Below are 27,031 nucleotides of genomic sequence, written 5' to 3' on the forward strand. Positions count from 1 at the left end.
TACCTTAGGGGTCTGATAATAGACAAAACAAAGATAAGAAACAAAAAGAAAAGACAAGTGTTGATAATGTTAGAGAATGATTACAAGAGACTTGAGAAAGAACTATAAAAACCACCATTAAAAAAAAGATATGAAAATACAAATGGACATAGTTGAACACAAAATGGGACTAATGGAAAAAGAGGAATTAGCACAGAAAATTAGAAATGCTAAGCAAAACTATTTTGAAGATGCAAATAAACCAGGCAGATGGTTAGCATATAAATTGAAAAAGGAGATAGAATCAAGAAAAATAGCTCAATTGATAGATGACCAAGGGCAAGCCTGCTATGGAAATACAGAGAAGAAGAAAAATGTATAGGACTTTTATCGGAAGTTATATTAACAAGAGATAATAGAGGAAGGGAAGATTAAACAATATCTACAGAAAGCGAATTTGCCTCAGATACCAAAAGATATTGAAATGATGTTAGAAGGAAACATAACGATGATGGAACTAATGAAAGCAATTAAAAACCAAAATAATGGAAAAGCACCGGGCCTGGACGGATTGTCAGCTGAATTTTATAAGACATTCCAGGAGCAGTTGAACTTTTTGCTTCTGGAAGTTATGAATGTAGTTATGTTAAAAAAGAGGACACCTAAATCATGGTCAGAAGCATATATTACACTTGTGCCAAAGGAGGAAGCGGACCCGCAATTAATTAAGAACTATCAACACATTTCCTTATTGAACTCAGACTATACAATTTTTGCTTCAATAATGGCAGAAAGACTCAAATGATATTTAAATATTTTTATTCACCCCAATCAAAATGGATTTCTACCAAAGAGACATATTAAAGACAATATGAGAACTATCCTGGACACATTGGAATACTATGAGGCACATCCTGAAAAACAAATGGCCTTGATATTCTTAGATGCACAGAAAGCCTTTGATAATGTAAATTGGCGATTTATGTTATTACAATTGGAACAGATGGGCTTTGGTAAGAAATTTATTCAAGCCATAGAAGCCATTTATCATGATCAAACAGCAAAGGTAATGATTAATGGGGAATTAACAGACTCCATTGCTATAAAGAAAGATACAAGACAAGGTTGCCCGCTGTCACCTCTGTTGTTTGTGTTAACATTAGAAGTGCTAACTAGAGATATAAGAGAAGCAAAAGAAATAAAAGGAATGAAAATTAAGAAAGAAGAATACAAATTACAAGCATTTGCAGATGACCTGGTTTTTATATTAGAAGACCCACTGGCAACAGCGACTAGGTTGATAGAAAAGATAGAGGAATATGGAGTGGTATAAAGATAAAACAAAGATTCTGATGAAGAATATGCTAGTAAAACAGAGGGAAGAATTGGAGGAAGTCTTGGAAATCCAAGTCACAAATAAGGTTAAATATCTGGGAATACATTTGACAGCAAGATGTGGCACACTTAAAGAGAATAATTATAATAAACTCAAGCAACAGATTGTGACAGACTTGGCAAAATGGGAAAACTTACAATTATCATTAATAGGGAGAATATCAACAATTAAAATGAATATTTTACCAAGAATTTTATATTTGTTCCAGACAATTCCAATTAGATTAGGGAAAGAGTATTTTGATGAGTTGAATAAAATAGTGCTGAAATATATCTGGCAGGGGAAAAAAGCAAGAATAAAATTAAAGTTATTACAAGATGCTACAATAAGAGGTGGGTTCGGTCTGCCAAATTGGGAGTTATATTATCAAGCGACAACTCTGATATGGGTCAAGGAATGGATTACATTGAGAAATACTAGATTATTGACACTTGAAGGACATGATTTGTTGTTGGGTTGGCATGCTTTCCTATGGCATGCTTTCCTATGGTACAAGGGAACTAAAACACATGGATATTTTAGAAGACACTGTATACGAGAGGCTTTATTATTACATTGGGAGAAGGCAACACTATTTGAAAATTCCAGTCTGGCTTTCAACTATAGAAGCGTTTTCATATCCAGTGATATATAAAATGGAACAAACCGTTAGGTATGGTCAAATTATGAATGAAAAGGGTGAACTTAAATCTATGCAAGAACTGGAGCAACGAAGTATAAGGATGAATTGGTTTTCATATGCGCAAATACATTTTAGATATGATAAAGATCTCAAAACAGAAGGTTTTTATAATAAATTGACTGCCTTAGATAAAATTTTAACAGGTACTGATGAAAAGGTGATTAAGAAATTATACGGATATTTATTAGAGGTTAAATTAGAAGAACAAGTTAAAGAAACAATGATTGCATGGGGGGAAAAAATTGGATACGGGATTGACCTAGAGAGATGGCAAAAACTATGGTCTCAAAATTATAAAATGACAATGTCAACTGCATATAAAGAAAATCTGTATAAGATGTTTTACTGGTGGCAATGAGAATAGCAAGAATGTTTAAGAATAAATCCGAAAAATGTTGGAAATGTCATCAGATACCTGGCTCATTTTACCATACGTGGTGGACATATGCAGAGGCGAAAAAATATTGGACTACAATCCACACATGGTTGGAAAAAATTATAAAAAGTCATACTGATTTTAAACCAGGGATATTTTTATTGGGTATTGTATGAGAGATATACAGTAGAGAACTGATTTATTTGATTGTGAATGTACTAACAGCAGCTAGAATTGTATTTGCAAAGAATTGGAAAGATGGGAAAATACCAACATAGGAGGAAGTTATTAAGAAAATAGTGGAATGTGCTAAAATGAGTAAATTGACATTTGAAATTAGAGAACAAGAAGAAAAACAATATTATAAGATATGGGATTTACTTTATCAATGGTTAGAAAAAAAAGTGTGGAAATGATATATTTTATAGATAACTTTACAATATAAAAGTAATAGAATTTAAGAGAAAATGATATAAGAATGCACTTTTTATTAGATGAAGTGGCAATGGAAGCTACATTACATATTGGTTTAAAATGTTGAATATCTTATATAAAGTGGTGGAACAAATAGTTATTGTCAAATGAAAGAATCATAATGATAATAATATATATATATATATAAAATGGAAAATGTGAGGATTTATGTTATTTGTGAAGGAGGACTATGGACACGTAGCACAAAAGAATTGCAACCAGTCGACACACTGTATGTAATTGGAAGATGGTTTTATGTTTTTATGTATTGTTTTGTCCGTGTTTGTTTAGAAAAATAAAAAACTTTTTAAAAAAGTCAAGTAAAAAGAGGCTCTCTTTAGTAACAGCTTGCTAAGCCTTTTGGAAGACTCTTGCCATTTTAGGGATTTCTTTTGTTAAGGAAGAAGGTTGCTAAGGCAAACCAATAAGGAAGTATAGTTGGCGGGGGGGAGTTGACAGAGAAATATAAAGAATTAAGGCTGTGATTTTAGTTTATTATTGTAGTAACTTGTAGTTTGATCTTCTTTGCTGTGGGTGGCTAAAATTTTCTGATCCTGATTAAAAGAGGAAGCCAGGATGGTGGAGCAAAGTATTAGAGATACTGTATTTTTTGGATTATAAGAAGCACTACCCCACCCCCCAAAAAAGTGGGTGCATGTTATAGAGTAAATATGGGACCATTTTTGGCCTTCCAAAGCCACCACGCGTCCAGTTTTTGCCCTCCCCAGTGTCCAGAAGAACTCTGCAGGCCAAAAAAGCATCCATTTCTTTTGCCTCTGTGGGTTGTTTTTGGCCTCGCCAGGAGGACAAAAAACATGGAGGCCTCCAGAGGCAAAAAATGGGAGCATTTTTGGCCTGCAGAGTGCTTTTAGATGCCGAGGAGGGCAAAAACGGGATGCACGGAGGCTTTGGGAGGCCAAAAACGGGCATGTCTTATAGTGAAAAAAATATGGTATATTTGAAAGGCGTTTAAATAATATCCAATTTGTTGACCAGCTGTACTCCAAGGATGATTAAAAAATCCTTCAAATTACTTTTGAGATGCAAACATGTAGATAATGTTACCAAATTCCGAGGCAACTTTACAAGTACTTGAAAATGCAGACGAGTTCATTGCAGTTTTGGAAGAACCTGATATTAACTTCCACTATTATGGTTTAAATATAAACCTCTCAACACAACTGAAAGAAGAGCGTTGAGAAAAAAGACAAAATTGGGACTTTTTCTGTAAGGATATTAACAAGATTGAGGATTTCATGATAAAAAGAAAGGCCTATAACTCCTTGATAAAATTTGCAGAGAAGAAAAAGATTTTACTCCATGAAGATAGTTCTATAAGGATAGTTTGGAGGGAGGGATCTAAATATAATAATTAAGTTTAAAACTTGCATGGTAAGAAGTCAAAGAAAAAGATGCATTAGAAAGTTTTGATTTAAAAAAAGTTTTAAAAGGGTGAAAAAAAGGGATTTTTTTCTTCAGTAAGGTCAAAGATTTTGAAAGAATACAATGAATCTTGTTAATAAAAATGTTGACGGTTCACAAAGATTATTAGGTAGAAATAGAAATACATACTATTTCTATAGCAAGGAGATAAAGCAGGAATGGTTAAATTGATTATTTTATTCAAAGAGGAAAATATATTCTCAGATATCACTTCTGGATGTTGTGCTTGTGATTAAAAAAAAATGAAACTTTAACTTTGGTTTTATTGATCAGAAAAATGTTGTTAAAGAAATGGTTAGTTATTAACATGTAAAAGCAAAAGGTTGAGGTTGGAATATTTTTATTTTGTATTGTACTAAGAAGAGTCAATACTTCCCCACCTTTTTTTCTTTTCCTCTTGTATCTCACACCCCCTTTCCCCCACTCCTTTCCTTCCCTTAATTTCTTATTTTTATTTATTTCCTTTGTATTTTATATAATAAATCAAATAAAATTTGTAGAAAAGAGCAGCAATAATATTAATGACAAAAATATGTCAAGAATACTAAGCCCTACAGAAACAATTAAATACACTGTTAATTCCATAATATGCATTAAAGTAGCTATTTAGCATTATAAAAACTGCTCTGCAAACAACTGGATTATTTTATGTTTGTTTTCTTATTCCTTTAATTTGACATTAACTTTTTTAAAAAATACATAAAATTCCATTTTATTTTCAATAAATATTTTTGAAACAAGACAATGCTATGCAGAATAAATCCAAGAGAGAATGAGATCCTTACCTCACCCTGGTTAAAATAATACTCCTGTCTGGAATTAAAAAAAAGCAAGCTTAATCAATTTGTCTAAAGAATAATAAACAAAACTTTAAATCATATGCTGTTACCTTAAACATTTTAGTTACATCAGACTCATAGACATTTATAATCATCAGATAATATCCTACGCTTCCAGTTACCGTTTGCAGGTTGCCATTTCGTGATAAATACAAAAATGAACTTAATCTATAGGTATTGTCCTGTGAGATCTTCCCCCCTGTAAGTAAATTAGGTTGCAATGTTGAAATTTTAAGATACCTTTAAAAAAAACCAGCCTTTTTATATTGGCTTTTCCTAGCTGCTAACTGTTACAATATCTGTCTTTTTAAGAATTTTAAAAAGTTTCTGAATTTAATTCTTGATTTATATATAGTGTTTTAATTACATTATTTTTCTAAGCTACTTTAACGAGGTTATATAACAAAATTGTGGAATACATCTCCTTACAAAGAAATAATTATAAAATGATGCAGACCTTTAAATAACTGAAATCATGATATTAAGTGTTCCTATTTTACTTTTTTAAAGAATTGCATTAACATTGAATCAACAATGTCAGTAGTACTGTGTTTATCAGGAACAGTTTGTTCCCAGAATATGCTATTAGAGAAAATTTGCAACTAAACTTATCTGAGAATAATATAAATATGATTTTCTCATTGAATACAGATAAAGGTAAAGCTTTCCCCGTCCAGTTGTGTCCGATTCTAGGGAATGGTGTTAATCTCCATTTCTTAATCAAGGGAGTCACTGTTGTCCAAAGACATTTCTGTGGTCATGTGGCCAGCATGACTGTACATCGAAGCCAGTAGTGGGATTCAAATTGTTTTACTACTGGTTCTGTGGGCATGGCTTGGTGGGCGTGGCAGGGGAAGGATACAGTAAAATCTCCAGTCAGAGGTGGTATTTGCCGGTTCTCCGAACTACTCAAAATTTCTGCTAATGGTTCTCCAGAACTCATCAGAACTTGCTGAATACCACCTCTGATCAAAGCACAGAGAAAGCTCTCACCTTCCCACCAAAGTGATACCTATTTACCTACTTGTATTTGCATATTTTCAAACTGTTGGATGGACCGGAGCTGGGGCAAGTAATGGGAATTCACACTTTCATGCAATGCTCAGGTCTTGAATCTGGGCTGTCAGTTTTCCAGCTGATAAGCTCAGCATCTTTAACTGCTGAATCATTGCTCCTGTCATTGAATATATGTAAAAAAAACCAGCCACTTGCATGTCATTAAGTGCACAGAGCAAAAGAGCTGCCTGTTGAAAGAAGGCAGACAGCTGTATTCTATGTTCAGAATAGAATTCCTGTGCGAGGCCAGAGAAAGGAAGCTCAGACCAGTGGTGGGATTCAAATTTTTTTACTAGCGGGTCTGTGGGCATGGCTTGGTGGGTTTGGTAGGGGAAGGATACTGTAAAATCTCCATTCCCTCCCCACCCCACCAATCTGCTTTCCAGCTCCATTCTCCTGTGCAGGGCAAAAGAAGAAGACTCAGCCAATCAGCTGGGACTCAGAGGCAGAGAAGAGATGGGGCGGGGCCAGTCAGAAGTGGTATTTGCCAGTTCTCTGAACTACTCAAAATTTCCGCTACTGGTTCTCCAGAACTGGTCAGAACTTGCTGAATGGTCTGGCTCAGACCATAAAGATCTGAGCTTTGTTTGTCCAGCCCATTGCAGGCCTTCCCCTCCCATCCATGTATAAAAGGAAATTCCTGCTCCAGGCCAGAGAAAATAGAATAGAATTCTTTATTGGCCAAGTATGGTTGGACACACAAGGAATTTGTCTTGGTGCAAATACTCTCAGTATACATAAAAGAAAAGATACATTCATCAAGAGTCGTAAGATGCAATACTTAATGATAGTCATAGAGTAAAATAAGCAATTAAATCATACTAGTCACAAGTGGGAGGGGATGGGTGATAAGGAGTGATGAGAAGATTAACAGTAATAGTAATGCAGACTTTGTAATGGTTGAACAGTGTTGAGGGAATTAGAAGAAGATTTGATCCCAAACACTCAAGCTTCCTTTTTCTGATTCAATGTAGCAGTTACCTTCCTCTGTGTGCTAGCTTTTAAAGCCTTCAGAAACATTGCATGAATTAGCTTTCTGGTTTAGAAAGCTAGCAAATATAATCTTTCTATTATATTTCCTTCCAGGAAGGAGACTGGAAAAGCATTCTTTAGCTTTCTGGCTGGACTCCCTCTTCAAATAGTCATTAAGTGACTGGCTGTACATTGAGGACTACCTGTATTTAATATATGATAGGGTAGATGAATTAATACAGTAGATTATTAACAAAATGCTTTAACTTTATATAACATAATACAAAGGATGGTACTTATACTTCATTTAACAGTTGCCTTTCATAAACATCTAAATATCCGTTCCCATTGCTCTATAAACAACAAACTTTCAAGCCTACTGTAGTACAGAACATCCAAACTAGTTTTCAGAATTGGGAACTTCATGCCTGCATGATATTTTTGTGTTGTGAAGGATGTTCCTATAAGCTCAGAGACAAGAAAGAAAGTCTATTTTACTGTGTGCAAGATATGTAACATTAAAAAGATAAAATAGCCATGTGTTTAATATCTAGAAAAAAATGACAAACTGATATTAAAGGTACAGGAATCCTTTACACCAGGGCTGTCAAACTCCTGGCCCACAAATCAGATGCCTCACATTCTGGCCACACCCATGCCCCATTTAGCAAAGGGGAAAGAAGTCCCAATACGTCACGTGACACTGCTGTGATGACATGAGTTTGACATCCCTGCTTTATACCTTTAAAAATACCAAATACTACTAATAGTATTTCTGTAATTGGATCTTCAATAAAAATATATTTACCTTTCAGAAGATTTCTTTTTAAGCATAATGTATCGAAACACCTATGAAACATTGATTAAAAAGTAAATAACACTTTTTTCACTACGGACATCTATGAATTACATTGGAAGAGATACCTACTGCTCATCATTTATGTGCTCATGCACTACATTACTTTAGACAATGAAGTTATTCATACCTGAAAGGGCAAGACTTTGTTCTGTGACATTATTGCAAAAAGACTAAATAAATTTATTAGGTATAACTGAAAACTGAGTGGTTGATACATCCCTTTATATCACCTGAAAAACTTATCTACAGCATCAATCAAAAAGTCTAAAATGTGACTTTCTTAATTATAGTAGGAATTGGGATGGGATAGAGGGGAAATCATCTAAAATTAGTAAAAGTATTTTACATATAATAGTTTCAAATAATTCCTCCATTTTGCACATTTCCTAACTCTCTGAACAAGCAGTCCTCATTTAGCAGTGGCCTTGGATAGTGACATTTGCAAATATAACACTAATAAACTGTAATAAAAATCATTTTCCAACCAATGTGTACATTTACTGCAACAAATATCTTCAATGTGAAATTGACTTAGGTTTGGTCAATTTCAATCTTCTTAACTTGCAGTTAGCACTTTTTAGGGAAGTGCTGCACTGCAGAGAAAACAGTTCAGAAAGAGATAGCTGAGAAGATGCAAAACAACAACAAAAACGACACACACACACACACACACACACACACACACACACACACACACACACCAGATCAGACAAAGGGCACTATGAGAGAATTTTATCTGAATGAGATGGCAGCAACCAGCAATTTCACTTTCTCTGATAAATGGTGCGCTTAGCGACTCTTTCACTGAAACAAATTGCAATCACTAAATGAAGCCTAGCAATACTTCCATAAACCTCTATATTAGTCTTTTAGGAGGGTTTCAGAGCAGGAAAAGGTGTAAAAACTCATTCTGATGTTTTTTGCCTAAGAGTGTACACTATTCAATACATTTAAAACTGTATTGTTCACCGGCATTTTTGAATAACAAAAGTTGATACATTCAACCTCTAAACTACTTTTCTGTGGATGATAGGATCCCTAGGATTGTTACATCAAAATTGGGTAGCTGAAAATTGGACCTCCAATAATTATTTTGTTTTAATATTATGACACAAATATACTAAAGGTAAAAGAAAAAAGAGTGATGGCATACCTTTATAACGATTACTGAAAAACAATAAAAACTACTGGAAGCAGAAATGTCTTCATATATCTAACTGGAGTCTGAAATGAAAGTAAGTTTTATGTAGAGAAATTTGACGATAAAACTGTAAAAAAAAATCATTTTTAGGAAGTAGTCACAATTACCACTAATACATCAGTATTTTATTTTGTCTGGCATTTTCAATTATCACATCTATGAATTTCTGTTCCCCTTCTTTCTATTCAAAAACTCCTGCCTCATCTAGGGTCATGTGCAAATTTATTTTGTAAAATTCCTTCATTTGAAATGAAACTTTAATTATATAATTTATCCATTAGGAAAATCACTCTTGAAAGACATATAAATACATCACAGGATTTAGAATCCTTTATCTTCAAAGGATCCTCTATTGGATTCATGTGGATTATTTTATATAGTTAAATGATCACTTCCCAGTCAGAAATAATTCTTATTTATGCCTAATTTGTTCACCAATACACATTTGGCAAACTATTTTGGTTTGGACTGGGAAACCTTTGGGCCATAGTAAATAAATATGCATTTATTCTGAACTCATTTCATTGTTCATTTCTACTATATTATAAAATTTAATTTACTTTTAAATAAGTAAAACTATTTAAATTAGAATTTCACTTTTAATAGTGAAACTATTATGCTACTGAGTAAATGGCCTATGGATTATATGACCAATCATTATGATTCAATCTAACTGGTAATGCAGAAACAAACATCAACGAAGTAGCAAGTAGAGATAAACTGAACAGCATTTTCTTAACTTCACCCTTAATGTATATAGTATATAAATTTCCCATGTGTGAGAATTGAGCACTTTGTCATTCATATGCTAATTATTCAGAAAAGTGTTTAGACCAGGTGTCAGCAACCCGCAGCTCTGGAGCTGCATGAGGCTCTTTTGTCCCCATGCTGTGGTTCCCTGTCAGCTGAACCTATCACTGGCTGGCTTTGCCCCTCGCCCTTCCCTCTCAGTCACTCTTTGCCTGGCCTAAGAAGATAAGGGCAATGATGGTGGATGGAGACTTGCTCCATATTCCAGAGTGGGAGCCAAGTGCCCCTGTACTTGCCTCTTCTTCCGGCCCTTGTTAGTGCTGCACGCACCTTGGTCGCTCAGGGAAATGCGCGACTTGCTCTCCACCCCGAGGCACTGTCCTGGCTTGGTTACAGCTGATGCTCCACATCATAATGGGCTCCAGTAGGAGGAGGGAAATAAAGAAAATATTGGGAGCCACAAAACCTGGATAGGTGTGGTTGGGGGTGGTCATGTGATTGGGTGGGAGTAAATGATGTTGAGTTGGCCACGCCCACCCTGGTTATATGGCTCCAGGTGTTTTTCTCTCTCTAGGAAATGGGTCCAAATGGCTCTTGGAGGTTTAAGGTTGCAGACCCCTGGTTTAGACAAGGTTTTTAAAGTGTCTCTGCTTTTGTACACACACAAATATATATATACATTCAATCTAGTCAAAGTATCATTTTGGATGGAGGTGAGTTGTCAAAGTAGAAAAAAGACAGATAAAAATTGAATGTTTTAAATTTTTTAAAAAATAGAATTAGTCCTTGATTTACGACCAGTAACTTAGTAGCTAGTAACCATTTAAAGTTATTTACACATGTACCTTGGGATTAGTTAAAATCCATATTTGAAATTCCAAAAGTTGTCCCTCCAGTCACATGACTGAACTGTGAGACCTCAGCAACAGGGCTATACTTATAGCCATTTGCATATGCCCTGTGATCATGTGGCTGCATGTTTTATTGAAAAGCAGTACCTACTTCCAGTTTTTGCCAAAACCACACCCATAGTGAACCATTGGTTTGCTTAAGAACTGCCAAAAAATAAGTCATAAAATTTGGTGTGACATATGGCCGATTTGTTTTACAACTATCATGACTTAGTACTGTGATGGCCCAATTTTATTTGTAAGTCAAACACTATCTGTATCAATAGATTTGTATGTTAATTTTATTAATTGCAAAATGTTTGAAATGTACTGAATGAATGAATCAATGATACTTACCTCTTTTTCCATGAAATCAAACTCCACAGCACAAGTATACATAGATGTATCAAAATCTCTATAACCAATAAGTTTTGCTTTTAACAGATTACTTATATGGACCTAATTGAAAAAAATGACAGTGAAATATTTGTTAGACAAATTTGTATGGATGTGAGCTGTAATATAATACGGGGAAGAAACCATTATTGGCTGATAACTATATTCAGTTTTGATTAATTATTTCTATCATTTTACACTTAGTATAAGTGTCCTGTACCCCTCTATTTTTAATCTGCAACCAGACACTTCTGCAATTCACTGAGAGAGCAACAAATGTACAACCTACATAATTCCCAGCATCTCCACCAGCATAAAAGAGTGAAGAAAGGAGGACCAGAAGAATGCCCCTGCAAAAGTTTCAGTAGCTTCTGGGTGTCAGTGAAAATGGAGCCTTAGTTTTTCATTCCAAGATGAGGACATGTATTACTTGACACCTGCTTCAAATCTTCAAGAAAGAGTGCTGTGAAACTTAACTACATCACTCAGAGAGTATACTTGATACAACCATAGTTTAAGATATTTACAAACTGTCAAATAACCTACTACTGCACAACGATTGCTGTGTTCCATAATTTTCTTCAGGTAGCACATCCGGTAGAAGATTCCAGGAGGGTGATTAATTAATAGATTTAAACTTAGTATTAATTTACTTTTTAAACTACACTATAATACTCTATTCATGGGCATAGTTCTCAAATATATTTTTACAACTTCAAGTAAAATAATGGCATCTAATATGAAAATTTAACATTATACATATTACCAGAAGAGAATACAAAATATACAAAGCTTACATACATTATTCTGACAGCAAACATAAAACCTAAGTTTTAACTTACATCATCAGATATTCCAAATATTAGACACATCAAGAATTTCAAAATAATTGTCCCAAGGAGGCAAGAAAATCCTTCCAAAGCCTATAGAAATGATAAGAACAGGGATAACATCCTTCAGATTGGATCAATTATATTTGATTGCAATTTCCACATTTATTCTGTTCCTAAACTGTAAGAAAACTTAGTCTTAAAAATAGGAGAGGCAAAATCTGATTCATCTACATTTTGATTTGATTTTTCTGCAACTCCATTATTTTTCTCATTTTTTGCAGAAAATATTCAGTCATCATTGTTTAAAGTATGAAAGAAATACTTTAAAAATTGACCAGTACTAGAGAAAGTATATATTAGAAAGATTTCCACAAAAGTACAACTATAATTATTATAACAAAATAGCTATTTTAACTTTACATAACTATTTGTTCTGAACCATATTCTAAATTTAAATAAATCAGGAACAAGAAGGAAGCTTTCATTCAGGAACTCAATAAAGTTTATTAAGGAACTGAATAAAGATTTTTGCTTATGTTTCTCTGAATAGTCAAAAATTACTTTCTCAGCCATTCTTTTATTATTAAATTTAATTGTAAGCCATGATTTTATGAATTTAAAAACTAATAATAACTTGAGCCTATTGCTACAATGAGATGCAATAGCAACCTGTTTACTCACAAATAGAAGAAAAAGCAGAATGCAAGCCAAGTATTTTGCTCTGCCTATGCTTGCAATGCTGTGTTTATAGAATCAGTATTTCTTTATTTATAGCAATAGCACTTATATACTTATATTATAGACTTATATACCATTTTACAGAGCTTTACAGCCTTCTCCAAGTGGTTTACAAAGTCAGCATATTGCCTTCAACAATCTGGGTCCTCATTTAACCCACCTCGGAAAGATGGAAGGCTGAATTAACCTTGTGCCGGGTGAGATTTGATCTGCCTAATTGCAGGTAGCCAGCAGTCAGCTAAAGTAGCCTGCAGTACTGCACTCAAACCACTGCGTCACTGTATATCTGATAATATTTGTGCCATAAAATATTAAACTTACCCACAAAGGAATATTTTTAGTATGCAATTTCAGGTACTTAGGGCCCAGTTCCAGAATACTCTAGAATAAGAAAATTGTTGCATTAGCACTTACAGCTTTAGCATTAGTTCCAGGATATTTCTGTAAATGTGTCAGAGTATATTCATGAACTGGAATAGAGCATGGAAACAAGGTCAGCCAATGAATAGGCATAGCAACTAAGTCAGCTAACGAGGACTGTTTTGGAAACTGAAACTAGAATTAGCCTAGGCTGGAAACTGAAACTAGAAGTAGCCTAGGCGTGGCTCTGTATTAAGCTCTGCAGCTATATTGACCTCTGAGTCTGTCTATTGAAAATGAAACTGGTTCTCTCCTCTGCTGTGTATAATGCTTGCCTGCTGAACTAAAATGAAACTGATGTCTGTTTCTGAGCTGCTGAGTTGCTGCTGAAGCTCTGAACTTGCAACATGTCTACTTCTGTTTGAGGTTGCTCCATGTTGGAGAAATCTACAACTAGTTTGTAAAATGTTTATAAAGACATTAAATGAAGCATCAGCCATCTATGTTTATTCTTCTGGTGCTGAATTAACGCTGCAATATTCTAATAGGTTATTGGCCCAGAAGGCCAGAAAAAGACTGAATTGTAATTAAAGCTGAGAGACTGCCTGTTTTAAAAGTAAGAAACAAGGCAAGAGTCTTTGAAGGATTGCTGAAAAAATTAAAGAGAGCTCTCTACCCTGTTTAGGTCAGAAGAACTATATTATTTGTGCTGCAAAGATGGAACGTTCCCCGAAGGCTAAACAGCTTTGGAATATTGTTGAAAATCCACTCCTGGCATCATTGAATGCTGCAGATCAGAAGAGCATTTTCATATTTCCTCTTAAGTTTAGAAGACGATCAATTTATCAATATAGCTGATTTAAAGACTGCAAAGGAAGTCTGGGATAAATTGAGGACTGTTCATGTGAGTGTATATATGCAACATCGTACAATTATCAAGAAAGTCATAGAGCTCATTTGCAGCCAAGAGATTCAGTGGAACAGCATTTTGTTCATATTCAAACTTCGTTTGTGGAATTAGAACAATATGGGATGAGGATTCCTGAATCTCAGAAAGTGCTCTTAGTTTTGAACAGCCTAGATGAAACGTGGGGCATTGTGTCTGGAGTGTTTGAATGCAAACCAGAGCAACAATTGAGTTTGGAAGCACTGAAAGCGTGTCTGATAGCTGAAGCGCAGAAATGCCATTACAGAAAAAGCCACGAGGAGGAAAAATTCCTGAGGAGGGGCCCAAGAAGAGCAATGGAAATTTCCACAGCCAGACTATCTGCAGAGAGCAGCACAGAGATAAGAGTCTTGGAGTTTCCAGAGACCAACAGAACAGCAGTAGAAGATATCAGATTACAGCTAAGAAGAAAGCCCAACAACAGAAACAAAGTTTCATCTGTGGTGACACTAATTTAAAGAAGGACTGCTTGCAAGACAGAAGTAGTTTGCAAGGACAGATTGATGGACAGATTGCTGTTGCAAAAGTCTGCAATAGTAATGAAAGAAATCAATGGCTTATAGACAGTTGGGCCAGCCAAACGATTATTAATATTGCTAAATTATTTTATAGGATGGATGCAGCTGCAGGAGATACAGTAGCCTGGGCAAATAGCAAAAAGGCTAAATTCACTGGAAGAAGCAGTGTGCAAATTCTACATTTGGAAACAAGATTTAATAATGTTTTATGTATGGAAATGAAACATAATTTGCTGTGTGTCTCTAGTTTAGACAAGCAAGGCTTTGAGACCACATTTGTAAATGGGCAGTGTCTTATAAAGAAAAATGGAGACTTCCAGTGGTGACTCATGTCATGGAGGTACAGAGGAACAGCTCTCCATTCCCTGTACAGGGATTTTCATGTCTGGCAGCTGATCGAGGTAAAGTTCAGTCTCGGAGGGACCAGCAGAGAGAGGAGGGAACTCTTGGAGATGATAGGGAGAGTTGTGGCTCCTAGCAGATTGAAGAGGAGAGCCCGCAGCCTGACATGAAAGAAGCCAGCCCTAGGGCAGACCCAAAGACGTGGCGAGCCGAGGCAGTATGACAGCAACAGGCAAGTTGTGGATGTAACCGAGTCTAGAAGATTGGTGAAGATTGGATCAGAGAGCAGTCAAATTGAAAGAAGCTTCCAGCAAGGAAGGGCTAAGCGTGAAGAGTAAGCGGCAGAGGTTTCTTTTTCCCTCCTGCACAGGGAGCAGATTGGCAGCGGAGGAAAGGAAACACTAAAATAATAAGATTATAAGATTATAAGAGAAGAGAAGGCGAAGAGGAAAACCTTTTTCTGGGAAAACTGCCTTTTGAAGATTGACACTGTATAACTCCAATTCGGGAAAAAGATAGAATTGATGGGTGGGAGGAAGAATTGTGGATGAATGACTGTGCAGATCGTAGGAGACCACCATTGTGAGAAAGAACACGAACGAAGAACTGATGCAATACTGACAAGTGATGACTAACTGTTTTTTTTTCTTTTTTCCTCTTCCTACATGAATTAATACTATCAGATTTATATTAATAATATTTATTTTTACTTTTATTTATAATACTTTATCGTTTATATTAATATATCATTATTGAATTAATAAAGCTAATATATTTATAAGTAAGAAATTTAAGATAAAGGAATAATTAGATTCCATTCCTTAGTAGTATTATTTACATAATCTTTATATATAGATTATGTTTACATAGAGTTATATAGAGCATATTAGAATTTGTTTAAATTTTTTAATAATTTCTGAATATTAAGATTGGAACTGATTTACATACTTGAAGCACTTATAATTTTAGCAACTGATAATTAATTAATATTATAGTATAAGGAATGTTACTATAGTATGATACATTATTGATATTATTGCCATCAATTAGTAAGCATTAAGTATTAACTGTATTATAGTATTTATTGTATTTATTATATCGCATTTTGTATCTTAAATGATTAGTATTTCTTCTTAATTGCACTGATAAATTATTAACCATTATCTACTGATATCAATTATTATCCAACAACTGATTATGAATGGATATTATTTATCTTTATTCATACTGATTTATTTTATTTATTAACTAATTTATTGACTACCAAATTGAGAAATAACTCCAAAAGAGACTAATTGACCCAGATGGTAATTTGGGAAAACATCTGTAAGATATTAGGATAACAGCATAAAATTATAGAGAGATGACCAGCATTACAACTGTCAAGACAGGGACAAAAACTACATCATCCATATCATTATCCAGCCTGGCAACATCCAATCAGTGAACAATTGGAGGTATACTCACTACGGAGAAACCAAATCCCATTCCTAATAAGCAGATGATGCAGATCACCCTACTATCGATACAGGAAACAATGATTAAATTACAAGAAGCTATGTTGAAAAACCACGTGGAAATTAAATCTGAAATGGGTGAGATGAAATCAGAACTAAAATTGGAGATGGGAGAAATGAAACAGGAAATACGCAACCTGGATGATAAGGTGAGATCCATCCAAGAAGCGATTAAGAAAAATGAAGAATAAAAACAATCAAAAATCAAATGGAACTGAGAAAAAATTAGAGGCAATGGATCAGAAGATCATGGGATATAATAAATAAATGGAAGACTCTCTCAACCATCTTGAGATGGACCTGGCTTGTTTTTTTCTTGAGGTTCCAGAATGTAACAGAAGCAAAAGAGGAGGATCTAGTAATACTGATGGCAGAGTTGTTGGCAGAGGCACTCCAGAGGATTAGTCAAGAAACAATAAAGGAAATTGATGGTGTCTACAGAGTGTATACCAGCTATGTCAGCGCCATACATTCCCTAGAGAGGTGCATGTAAGGCTTGCATGAAGGAAAGTAGGAGACATTATCTATAAAATCACTAGAGAGGAACCACTGATGTATAAGGGAAAAAAGATAGTCATATTGAAGCAGATCCCCAGGAGAGTATGCAAACAGCGGAAGGATTACCGATTTTTGGTAAGTCATCTAAATAAAAAGAACATCCTGTTTTGATGAATTACACCAGAGGGAATGATGATTACATGGAATGAAAATAAAATAAAAATTGATAACCTGGAAAAAGCCTAAGACTTTTATAAACAGCTGGCAGGACCAGAAGAGGAAAGTGGTAGCAGAGAGGAATTAGATCCACTGAGTCAAGATGAACAAAGGCAAGGAAATAAAGAGAAGGAGCAAGAAAGGGGAAATAGTGAGAAGAAAGTTAACCAAGAAGAGGAAGGAGTACAAACCAGAAATCAAAGAGAAACTAGAGCAAACAGAAGGCAGAGATTGGAACAGAAATAATAATGGAAGAAGGACTAAAGTTAGTATCGATTAATGTAAATGGTTTAAATATATCAATAAAAAGAAGAATATTATGCAAAATAGAGAAACAAAAGATGGACGTTGTGTGTCTCCAAGAAGTGCACATTAAAAACAAGATGAGAGACTTCTACAGTACAAAAAAACTAGGAAAATTATATACAACGTTAGCAGAAGAAAAAAAGAGAGGGGTAGCTATATACGTTAAGGAAGAAATAATATCAAAATTAGTATATACAGACATTATTTATGGGAAGAAAAAGTATACTATTGGATATATGCACCCAATAAAAATCAAAGCGGGTTTTATAAAAATATATACAATAAAATTATTGAATTAAGAAACCAAAATGTGCGTGTAATTGGTGACTATAATGCAGTTGTAGACATCCGAAAAGACTAGTGAGTTACACTAGTGAACAAAAATGTAAATACAAAAGAAACATACTACCAAAAACCTTTTTTGAAATGTCAGAAGAGTTAATTTTTTTTTTAAATAAACTTTATTAGTTTTACTTTTTAAAAAACAACAACAACACAGCTACCAATTATATACAACAAAAAGATTTAACAGGTCTTGGCATAGGCCAAGAGGGAAAGAGAGGAAAGCTTGAGAGAGGAAAGAGGGAAAGGGAAGGGAAGGGGGGGGGGAAGTGGGGAAAACAAAAGTAGAGAAAACAATTATAATAAAACCATATTTTTGTGACTGTCTGTAAGGTCTTTTCTTCTTCCAAACTATCGTCGGCAGTGCTTTTCTTTATCTCTGCCTCGGAGGCCTCGGCCTTAGTTTTCATAGAGGTGATCTATCTTTGATTAAGCCAAATGTACAAAGGATTCCAATTGCTATAATAGGTTGAAGATTCTTTATTTTTTAATACTTGGGTTAGTTTGTCCATTTCGGCGCATTGTAAAATTTTCTGAATAACCATAAGTTCAGTGGGGATAGAGGGTAGTTTCCAGCACTGGGCAAATGCCAGTCTGGCCATGGTTAAGATATGGATTGTAATATACTTCGATTTTTTGGATATTTGTTTATCAAAAATTCCTAGAAGGAAGGACTCTGGCTTGTACTCAATTTGTTCCATGGTTATTTCCTCTAGCCAGTGCCTAATTTTTTGCCAGTACTTCTGGGTTTCCTTGCATGACCACCACATGTGGAAGAAGGTACCTTCTATGTTTTGACATTTCCAACATTTGGGGCTCGTGTTGGGGTGCATCTTCGCCAATCTCGAAGGGGGCAGGTGCCATCTATAAAACATTTTATATAAGTTTTCTTTATAAGCTGCTGATTTTGTGATCTTAATGTTCCTGTTCCAGATCTTTTCCCATTCTGCTAGGGTAATGCTCCGACCCACATTTCTGCTCCACGCAATCATATTTCCCTTGACAATTTCTTGTTCTAGTTCTGTTTCTAATAAATATTTGTAAAATTTAGATATATTTTTTTTACTTGGTCCTAGTAGAATTTTGTCTAGAGTCTGTAATTTATTGTAGAATCCAAATTCCTTAATGCCTTGTTTGTATTTACTATGAATTTGAAGGTACACCCACTGATCAATTATAAATCCTCGCTCTTGTAGTTCTTGTCGTGTTTTCAACTTTCCTTGTGGGTCTAATAAATTTTCGTACTTAATCATTTTGGTTAAATCCAGATTATTAGGGTGTACTATCGCTTCCATTGGAGATAGCCAAATCGGTATTTTTAGATAAAGTTTTTTACGTATTTTTTTCCAATTAGTTAATAAAGAGTCCCTGATAAGATGCCTATGGAAATATGATTGCCTGGGTTTCCCAGATTCCCACAGAAAGGCATGCCATCCTTTCTGCATATCGTGGCCTTCTAATACTAGTGTTCTTTTGTTGGTTAGGTTCACCCAATCCTTTATCCATAGTAGGGTGGCTGCCGTATGATATATTTCCCAGTTTGGCAAGGCTAACCCTCCTCTGCTTTTCAGATCTTGTAGGGCTTTTTTACGTTAATCCTAGCTTTTTTCCCCTGCCAAATGAAATTCAATGTTATCTTGTTTAGTTCCATAAAAAAATTTTTATTTAGTTTGATTGGAATTGTCTGGAATAAATACAGAAATTTTGGCAGAATATTCATCTTAATCAAAGCAATCCTGCCCAATAAGGAAAGTTGTAAATTGCTCCAGAAATCTAAGTCTTTCTTAGATTGTTGGAGAAGTTTGTCATAATTGTTTTCTTTAACGATTTGCTTTGTGGAGTTAGCCAAATTCCTAAGTATTTAATTTTTTTTGTCACTTGTATTCCCATTGTTGTCTCTAGCTCTTTATTCTGGTCTCCTGTTAAATTTTTAGTCATTAATTTTGTTTTTCCCCCTGTTTATTTTAAATCCCGCGACTTCTCCAAATCGTTCTAGTTCTTCTAATAAGTTGTGTCCTTTTTCTATGGGCTCCTCCAGAAAAAAAACCAAATCATCAGCGAAAGCCTGTACTTTATATTCTTCTGATTTGATCCTCAAACCTCTAATTCTCAAATTTTGCCTAATGTACGTCAGAAGAGATTCTAGGGCAAATATGAAGAGTTAAATTTAATGGATTTATGGAGAACCTTGAACCCAGGAGAAACCCAATTCACCTTCTACTCCAACCCGCATAAATCCTGATCAAGAATAGACATGGCCTGGGTAAATGAGGACTTAATCAAAGATACTGAAAGAATAGAAACAATGCCAAATATCTGGGCTGACCACAATCCCCTCAAAAAAATATGGAAAGGACAGAAGAAGAAAAGAGGCAGCTGGACACTAAATGCACAAATTCTAAAAGAAATCTACATCCTAAAAATCTCGGAAGGATTAGAATTATTACTCAAAGTTAATAAAAACCAGAATACCTCATTACAAAACCTATGGGACACAATGAAGGCATATTTGAGAGGAATAATAATAGTTCATACGGCAAAAACAAATAAAGAAAATGGGGGAAATTACAATATATTAGTAGGGTAGATAAAGAAATTAGAAGATAAATTACAAAAACAGATCAAATTAATGGATTTTGGAGAAAGATTTGAGAATATGATAGAAACGACCTACTCCACTCAAAAGGCAAGTATATTAATAAATGGAGAAATGATGAAATCATTCGAAATAACAAAAGGAGTTAGACAGGGATGTCCACTGTCACCTCTGCTTTTCATCCTGACATTAGAAACTTTATTAAGAATCAGATTGAATAAGGAAATAAAAGGAACCCAAATTAAAAAAGAGGAATATAAGTTGCAGGCCTTTGCTGATTATATGGCATTCATTATTGAAGATCCATTGGAATCTGGCCCGATACTGTTGCAGGAAATAGAAAAATTTGGTGAGGTAGCAGGCCTTAAAATTAATAAAGATAAAACTAAAATGCTAGTTAAAAAACTGACCATGAAAGGGAATTGGAAGAAGTAATGGACCTCCAAATTGTAAAAAAAGTTAAATATTTAGGTATTTGGTTAAGGGCAAGAAGTTCAGCTTTAAAAAAGGATAACTTTCCAAACTTATACAGCAAATAGGGAATTATTTGGATAAATGGAGTAAATTACAGCTTTCACTTCTAGGAAAAATAGCTACAATTAAAATGAATATCTTACCCAAATTGTTATATTTGTTCCAAACTATATCCATAAAATTAGACAAAACCTTTTTTAAGGATTTAAACTTTGAAATTTATATGGGCAGGGAAAAAAGAAGATTAAAATCAATTTACCTACAGGACAGCAAAAGCAGAGAGGGCTTTGGACACCCAATATGGGAGACTTACTACAAAGCAGCAACATTACTATGGATTAAGGACTGGATCAAATTAGAGAATAGGAGAATCTTGATATTAGAAGGCTATGATATGCAAATAGGGTGGCATGGAACCCCAGGAATAAAAACCACTCCTACTTTTACAGGCATGTTTTGCGAGACTCGTTGATAAACATTTGGAAAGAAATTAGGAAGAAACATTATACCACAATTCCAGGTTGGTTGTCCATCATAGAGGCAATGATCCACCCAAATACTTTGATATCAGTAAAAAAGTCAAATACTACAAAATTTTGGATAATCAAGGAAGACTTAAAACAAGTCAAGAATTAGAAACACGGAATATTTATAGATCGGTGGCAATCTATAATTGGTGGCAGTCAAGAACAGACAAGGCATAAAAAAGATCTAGAAGAATTTGGAATTGAAACAAAAGAAACCCAGCTAGATAAATTATTGTTAGGATCAGAAGAAGAAAAAATATCTAAAATATACAATTATCTATTAAACTTTAAAAAAATATCTAAAATATACAATTATCTATTAAACTATCTGTTAAACTTTGACTTAGAAGAGGAAATTGTTAAAGGACCCATGTTAGCCTTACCTAAAAGCTTTGGACATAATATTGATCTAAAAGAGTGGGAAAAAGTGTGGCATAAAAATTTTTCTTTGACAAAGTCGGCCGCATATAAAGAAAATTTATATAAAATGTTTTATCGTTGGCATTTGGCGAAAATGTATCCTAAGCTGAACCTGAATTGTTGGAAGTATAAGAGAACACAAGGCACCTTCTTCCTCACCTGGTCGCTATGCCCAGAAATTTAAAAATTTGGACCAAGATACAAGCATGGATAGAGGAAATTATCAATTGTAGGTTGGAGTGGAAGCTGGAATTATTTCTCCTGGGAATTATTAAAGACAAATACCCCCAAAAAATCCAATACCTGATTATACACATAATAATGGCAGCAAGAATTGAGCTAGTGCAGGCTTGGAAGATGTCTACCATTCCGTCTGATAAAATTATAATCCATAAAATTCTGGAATGTGCAGAGATGGATAGACTCACGATGAAATTAAATGATAAAGAAGGCTCAGAATATTACTCAACTTGGAACATTTGGTATCAATGGGTAGACAGTAAAACATGAAAAATATAGATTAAAAGAGGAAATAAAATTGGCATATAGGTATATAGATAGGAACAATGAGAAGCTGTTGAAATCAAGAAACTGACATAAAATGGAGATCTATGTAAATATTCATATTTAATTTATAATATCTATGTAGTTATATTTATATTGCATTCTGAAAATTATATAACATATCTACTTTTATGGCTATGGAATAGCTTCTCTGATTATTCTGCTGTTGAAGTGTTCGGTTTTGGCGATAGTTCTGGTATTTTTAAAGTCAATCTCATGACCTGTGGCTTTGAGGTGTTGGACCAGGGAAGAGGTTGTTTCTTCTTTTTTGATTGAGTTCTTATGTTCTTCAATGCACGCACTTATTCTTCTGTTAGTTTGTCCAATGTATGTGGTGGGGCAGGCAGTGCAGGGGATTTCGTATACTCCTTGGTTTTCTAATTCGATTTTGTCTTTGGGGTTTCTTAGGATGGTGGATATTTTTCTGTTTGTGCAGAATGCTGTTTTAATGTTGTGTTTTTGGAGGATCTTGCCGATTTTGTCTGTAGTGCCTATCGCCAAAACCGAACACTTCAACAGCAGAATAATCAGAGAAGCCGTAGAGATACCACCACACTTCCCTTCCCTTGCACGGCCTGTCCCACCACATACATTGGACAAACTAACAGAAGAATAAGTGCACACATTGAAGAATGTAAGAACTCAATCAAAAAAGAAGAAACAACCTCTTCCCTGGTCCAACACCTCAAAGCCACAGGACATGAGATTGACTTTAAAAATACCAGAATGATTGCCAAAACCAAACACTTCAACAACAGAATAATCAGAGAAATCATAGAGATAGAAAAACGCCCACCCAGCATGAATAAACGAGATGACACCTCCCACCTACCAGCCATTTGGAAACCCGCCCTCATGAACAGACGAATACCTAACATGAAGAATGACACCAGACCCACACCCACAAGGGCCACACAAGATGCCACCACCACACTTCCACGTAGAAAGCAGACTCACACCCACTCAGAAGATGAGACACGACCACGGACCAGAAGCCGCACTGCAGCTGCATCACTACCCACTTCAAACCCCTCTGAGCCATACATGAAGCAAACCGACACCCACCATGAAGATGCAGCACGACCACGAACTCGAAGCCAAACAGCAAGATCACAGCTCACCAACTCAAATCCCCCAGCAACTAAGACTAACCTGAGCACAACCAAGCCCCCACCTGAACAGAACATGCCTCCAGCCAATCAGAACACGGCCAACCCCAACCAATCAGAACACAGCCAAACCCCTACCAATGAGAACACCCCACCACCCAATCAGAACACAGCCAAGCCCCCACCCAATCAAGTCCCACCCCACTAGCAGTTAAAAGGAAGAAGCAGCTGCAATCTCACATCACTCTGAGAAGCACAGAGCCAAGACAGAAGCCTGAAGATGATGAATGAGACTTCATCAAACGCTGCCTAGATACTTGAATCTACGCGGGAGAAAACCCGAACAACCAAAGATCCATATATATATATATATATATATATATATATATATATATATGTATGTATGTATGTATGTATGTATGTATGTATGTATGTATGTATGTACTTAGTGTTAATGATATTTTTCCTTTTGAATCTATGACCTATATACATGAATCACTTTTTATTAATATATTAAGGCACTGAGAATTAGTATTACCAATACTATGAATAACTGTCAAATATTAATTGTATGCATTGTATTTATTGTACTGTCAAGAAAATGATGTTGAAAGATATTGTCACATCTTCTATTATAGAATTTTTTGTAAATTTTTAAATATTTTGTATTTTTGTAAACTTTTTAATATTTTGAATTTCAATAAAGAATTTTTTAATGAAAATAATAATAATAATAAAGAAAAATGGAATTGTCTGTGCAAAAGGCATAAAGCAGTGGTTCCCAAACTTTTTCAATCCACCCCCCCCTTGATGCTACAAACTCATCCTCGATGCCCCCCACCCAGGGGTGGGATTCAAATTTCTGTGGGCGTTGCCTAATTTGAGGGCGTGGCTTGCTGGTCATGTAACTGGGTGGGCATGACTTGCAGGTCATGTGACTGGGTGGGCATGGCTTGCAGGTCACATGATGGTAGGTGTGGTTTGGTGGTCATGTGACTGGGTGGGTGTAGCCAGGTGACTGGCAAACCAAATACAAGTGGTCCTCACTTAATGGCCTGTTGTTTAGCATTCCCTTCCAGCCCTGCTGGAGCAGGTCATTGGACTAGAATCAGCAAACACCTCTGATTAGATTCTAGTAGTGAATATACTACTATATATTCTATACTGATAGAATCTAATCAGATGCTTTGCCGATTCTTGTTGATTTTTTTTATTTGCATTTCTTTATTTTATATTGCTGAATTGCATTGACATATGTGTCCCTTCTTGTGCACAACCCAGAAGCTTTTGTGATTCTTTGCAGCAAAATTTTCCAACCTCTGGCTTTGCTCTGCTTTTCAAATGTGCTGCCAGTGCCACGTTCCAGGTGCCGGCCCCGCAGGTCCACCCCATTGAGCCACTGCACCAGAGGGACCTGCCCAAGCAAGTCCGAGCAGAGTGGTGCACCAAGTCAATGGGATGAGCTTGAGAGAGGGAAAGAGAGAGAGAGAAAAGAAAGAGAGAGAGAGAGAGAAAAGAAAGAAAGAGAAAAGGAAAAGAAAGAAAAAGGGACAGACAAAGAAAGGGGATGGAAGGAAGGAACAGAAAGAAAAAGAAATAAAGGAGGGAGGGAGGAGAAAGAAAATGAGATATCTATTCTAGTCCAACCACCTGCTCCAGCAGGGTTAGAAGGGAGTGTGTGTGTGTGTGTGTGTGTGTGTGTGTGTGTGTGTGTGTGTGTTCTCCTTGTAATTTACCAGTACATTTTGCTTTTGCCTTTTTCAGAATTGGCACTGTAATACATTGGGGAAAAGTAATTATTTTAGGATGGAGATCTGGTCCAATGGATCATGTTTAAAGCCTCAACAAAATGTGAGACTTCATGATAGTCTTGACCATGTTTCGTCCACCAAACCTTTAACAGAAGCCAAAGATATTTCAATGTGGAAAAGGGCCTCAGTCTCAACTAGGCCTCATTTCAATCTGATGCATCAGGTCTCTCTCTCCCTCCCTCCCTCCCTCCCTCCCAGACTGGCTTTGCTCTACTTTCCCGATGTGCCTGCAGGGCTGGCACTTCAAACATGGATGGATGGAGAGAGAGAGAGAGAGAGAGGGAGGGAGGGAGAGAGACAGGTAAGTAGTAGATAGATAGATAGATAGATAGATAGATAGATAGATAGATAGATAGATAGCTTGGTAGGTAGGTAGGCAGGGAGGCAGACCTTTTGTATGAATGTATAGATAGGTAGATAGGTAGGCAGGCAGGCAAGCAGGCAGGAAGACAGACAGACAGACAGACCTTTTAGTGCCCCCAAGGGGGCTGGCAGAGGAGCGCTAAGAGGCGGCAGGGGGGCGTTCGAGGCGCCGGCACCGTAGGCTCACCCCATTGACTGTTTCACCGCTCCAGAGCCGGCGCTTCAAATGCGGTGACAGCGGCTTTGCCCTACTTTCCCAACATGCTGCCGCATTCGAGACGCTGGCTCTGGAACAATGCAACAGTCAATGGGGTGAGTCTGTGGTGCTGGTGCCTCAAATGCCCCCCTGCCGCCCCCCCTTGGGGGAGCTAAGAGGCGGCAGGGGGGCGTTCGAGGCGCTGGCACCTCACCCCATTGACTGTTGCACCAGAGTGGTGCAAGGGGCTTAATGGAGTGAGCCTGCGGAGCTGTCATGTTGAACGCCACGGCATATAACGTGCTACCGCTGCTGCCTTCGAGGCACTGGCTATGGAGCGGTGCAACAGTCAATGGGGTGAGCCTGTGGGGCCAGCGCCTCGAACGCCTCCCTGCTGCCTTTTAGCGGCCCCCTGCCAGCTCCCTTGCCTCTTAGCACCCTCCTAAGGCATCCCACCATCCCCCAGGGTGCGGTACTGTCCACTTTGGGAACCACTGTGTTACAGCGACAAAAAGTTCAATGTGCACAAACATTTGGCAATGTTGCAAAACATGATTCATGTGTTCATCTTTTGCACAGGAAACTTGATCATGCCAACTTTACAGTTATTCAAAAGATGGACCAGTATGCAGAAGGATTGCATGTAAAGGGTTGTAAGGCATATTTTAATTGTGCAGTATGCAAAACATCAAAGTCCAAAGCATTCCCAGTAAGCAAGAGTACCACAAGGCAGAAAACAAGAGCTCTAGAGGTGATAAATGCAGATTTGGGGCCGAATGCAAGCCAGTTTGGGAAGAGCTAAGTACGCACTTGTCATTGTAGATGACTATAGTAGGCTTAGGTTCTGCTATTTATTAAAGAGTAAAACAGAAGTGCTGCAGAAATTTAAGCAATGGGTACGCTTTGTAGAAAGAAGGTATAAAACCACAGGTATGTCAGTTGCAAACTGACAGAGGTTCAGAATTCATGTCAACAAGTTTTCAACAGTGGTTGGCACAGTTAGGAATAAAACACAGACACACAAATCCTTACACAGCAGCTG

The 27,031-nt window shown here is 36.1% G+C and overlaps 1 protein-coding gene across 1 annotated transcript in view; it reads right to left on the reverse strand.

Moving 5' to 3' along the window:
- The window catches only part of DPY19L1 (dpy-19 like C-mannosyltransferase 1), a 165,305-nt gene that overhangs the window by 60,840 nt on the left and 77,434 nt on the right, over positions 1 to 27,031 (reverse strand). Inside the window, 7 exon segments of the mRNA XM_087917167.1 lie at positions 5,136 to 5,163; positions 8,026 to 8,066; positions 9,230 to 9,249; positions 9,252 to 9,300; positions 11,275 to 11,376; positions 12,156 to 12,236; positions 13,206 to 13,265. Of these exon segments, the coding sequence (XP_087773293.1) occupies positions 5,136 to 5,163; positions 8,026 to 8,066; positions 9,230 to 9,249; positions 9,252 to 9,300; positions 11,275 to 11,376; positions 12,156 to 12,236; positions 13,206 to 13,265 (381 nt within the window).

Source organism: Pseudonaja textilis, chromosome Z (assembly GCF_049901715.1).
Source record: "Pseudonaja textilis isolate UNSWEBS1 chromosome Z, rPseTex1.2, whole genome shotgun sequence".
NCBI lineage: Eukaryota > Metazoa > Chordata > Lepidosauria > Squamata > Elapidae > Pseudonaja > Pseudonaja textilis.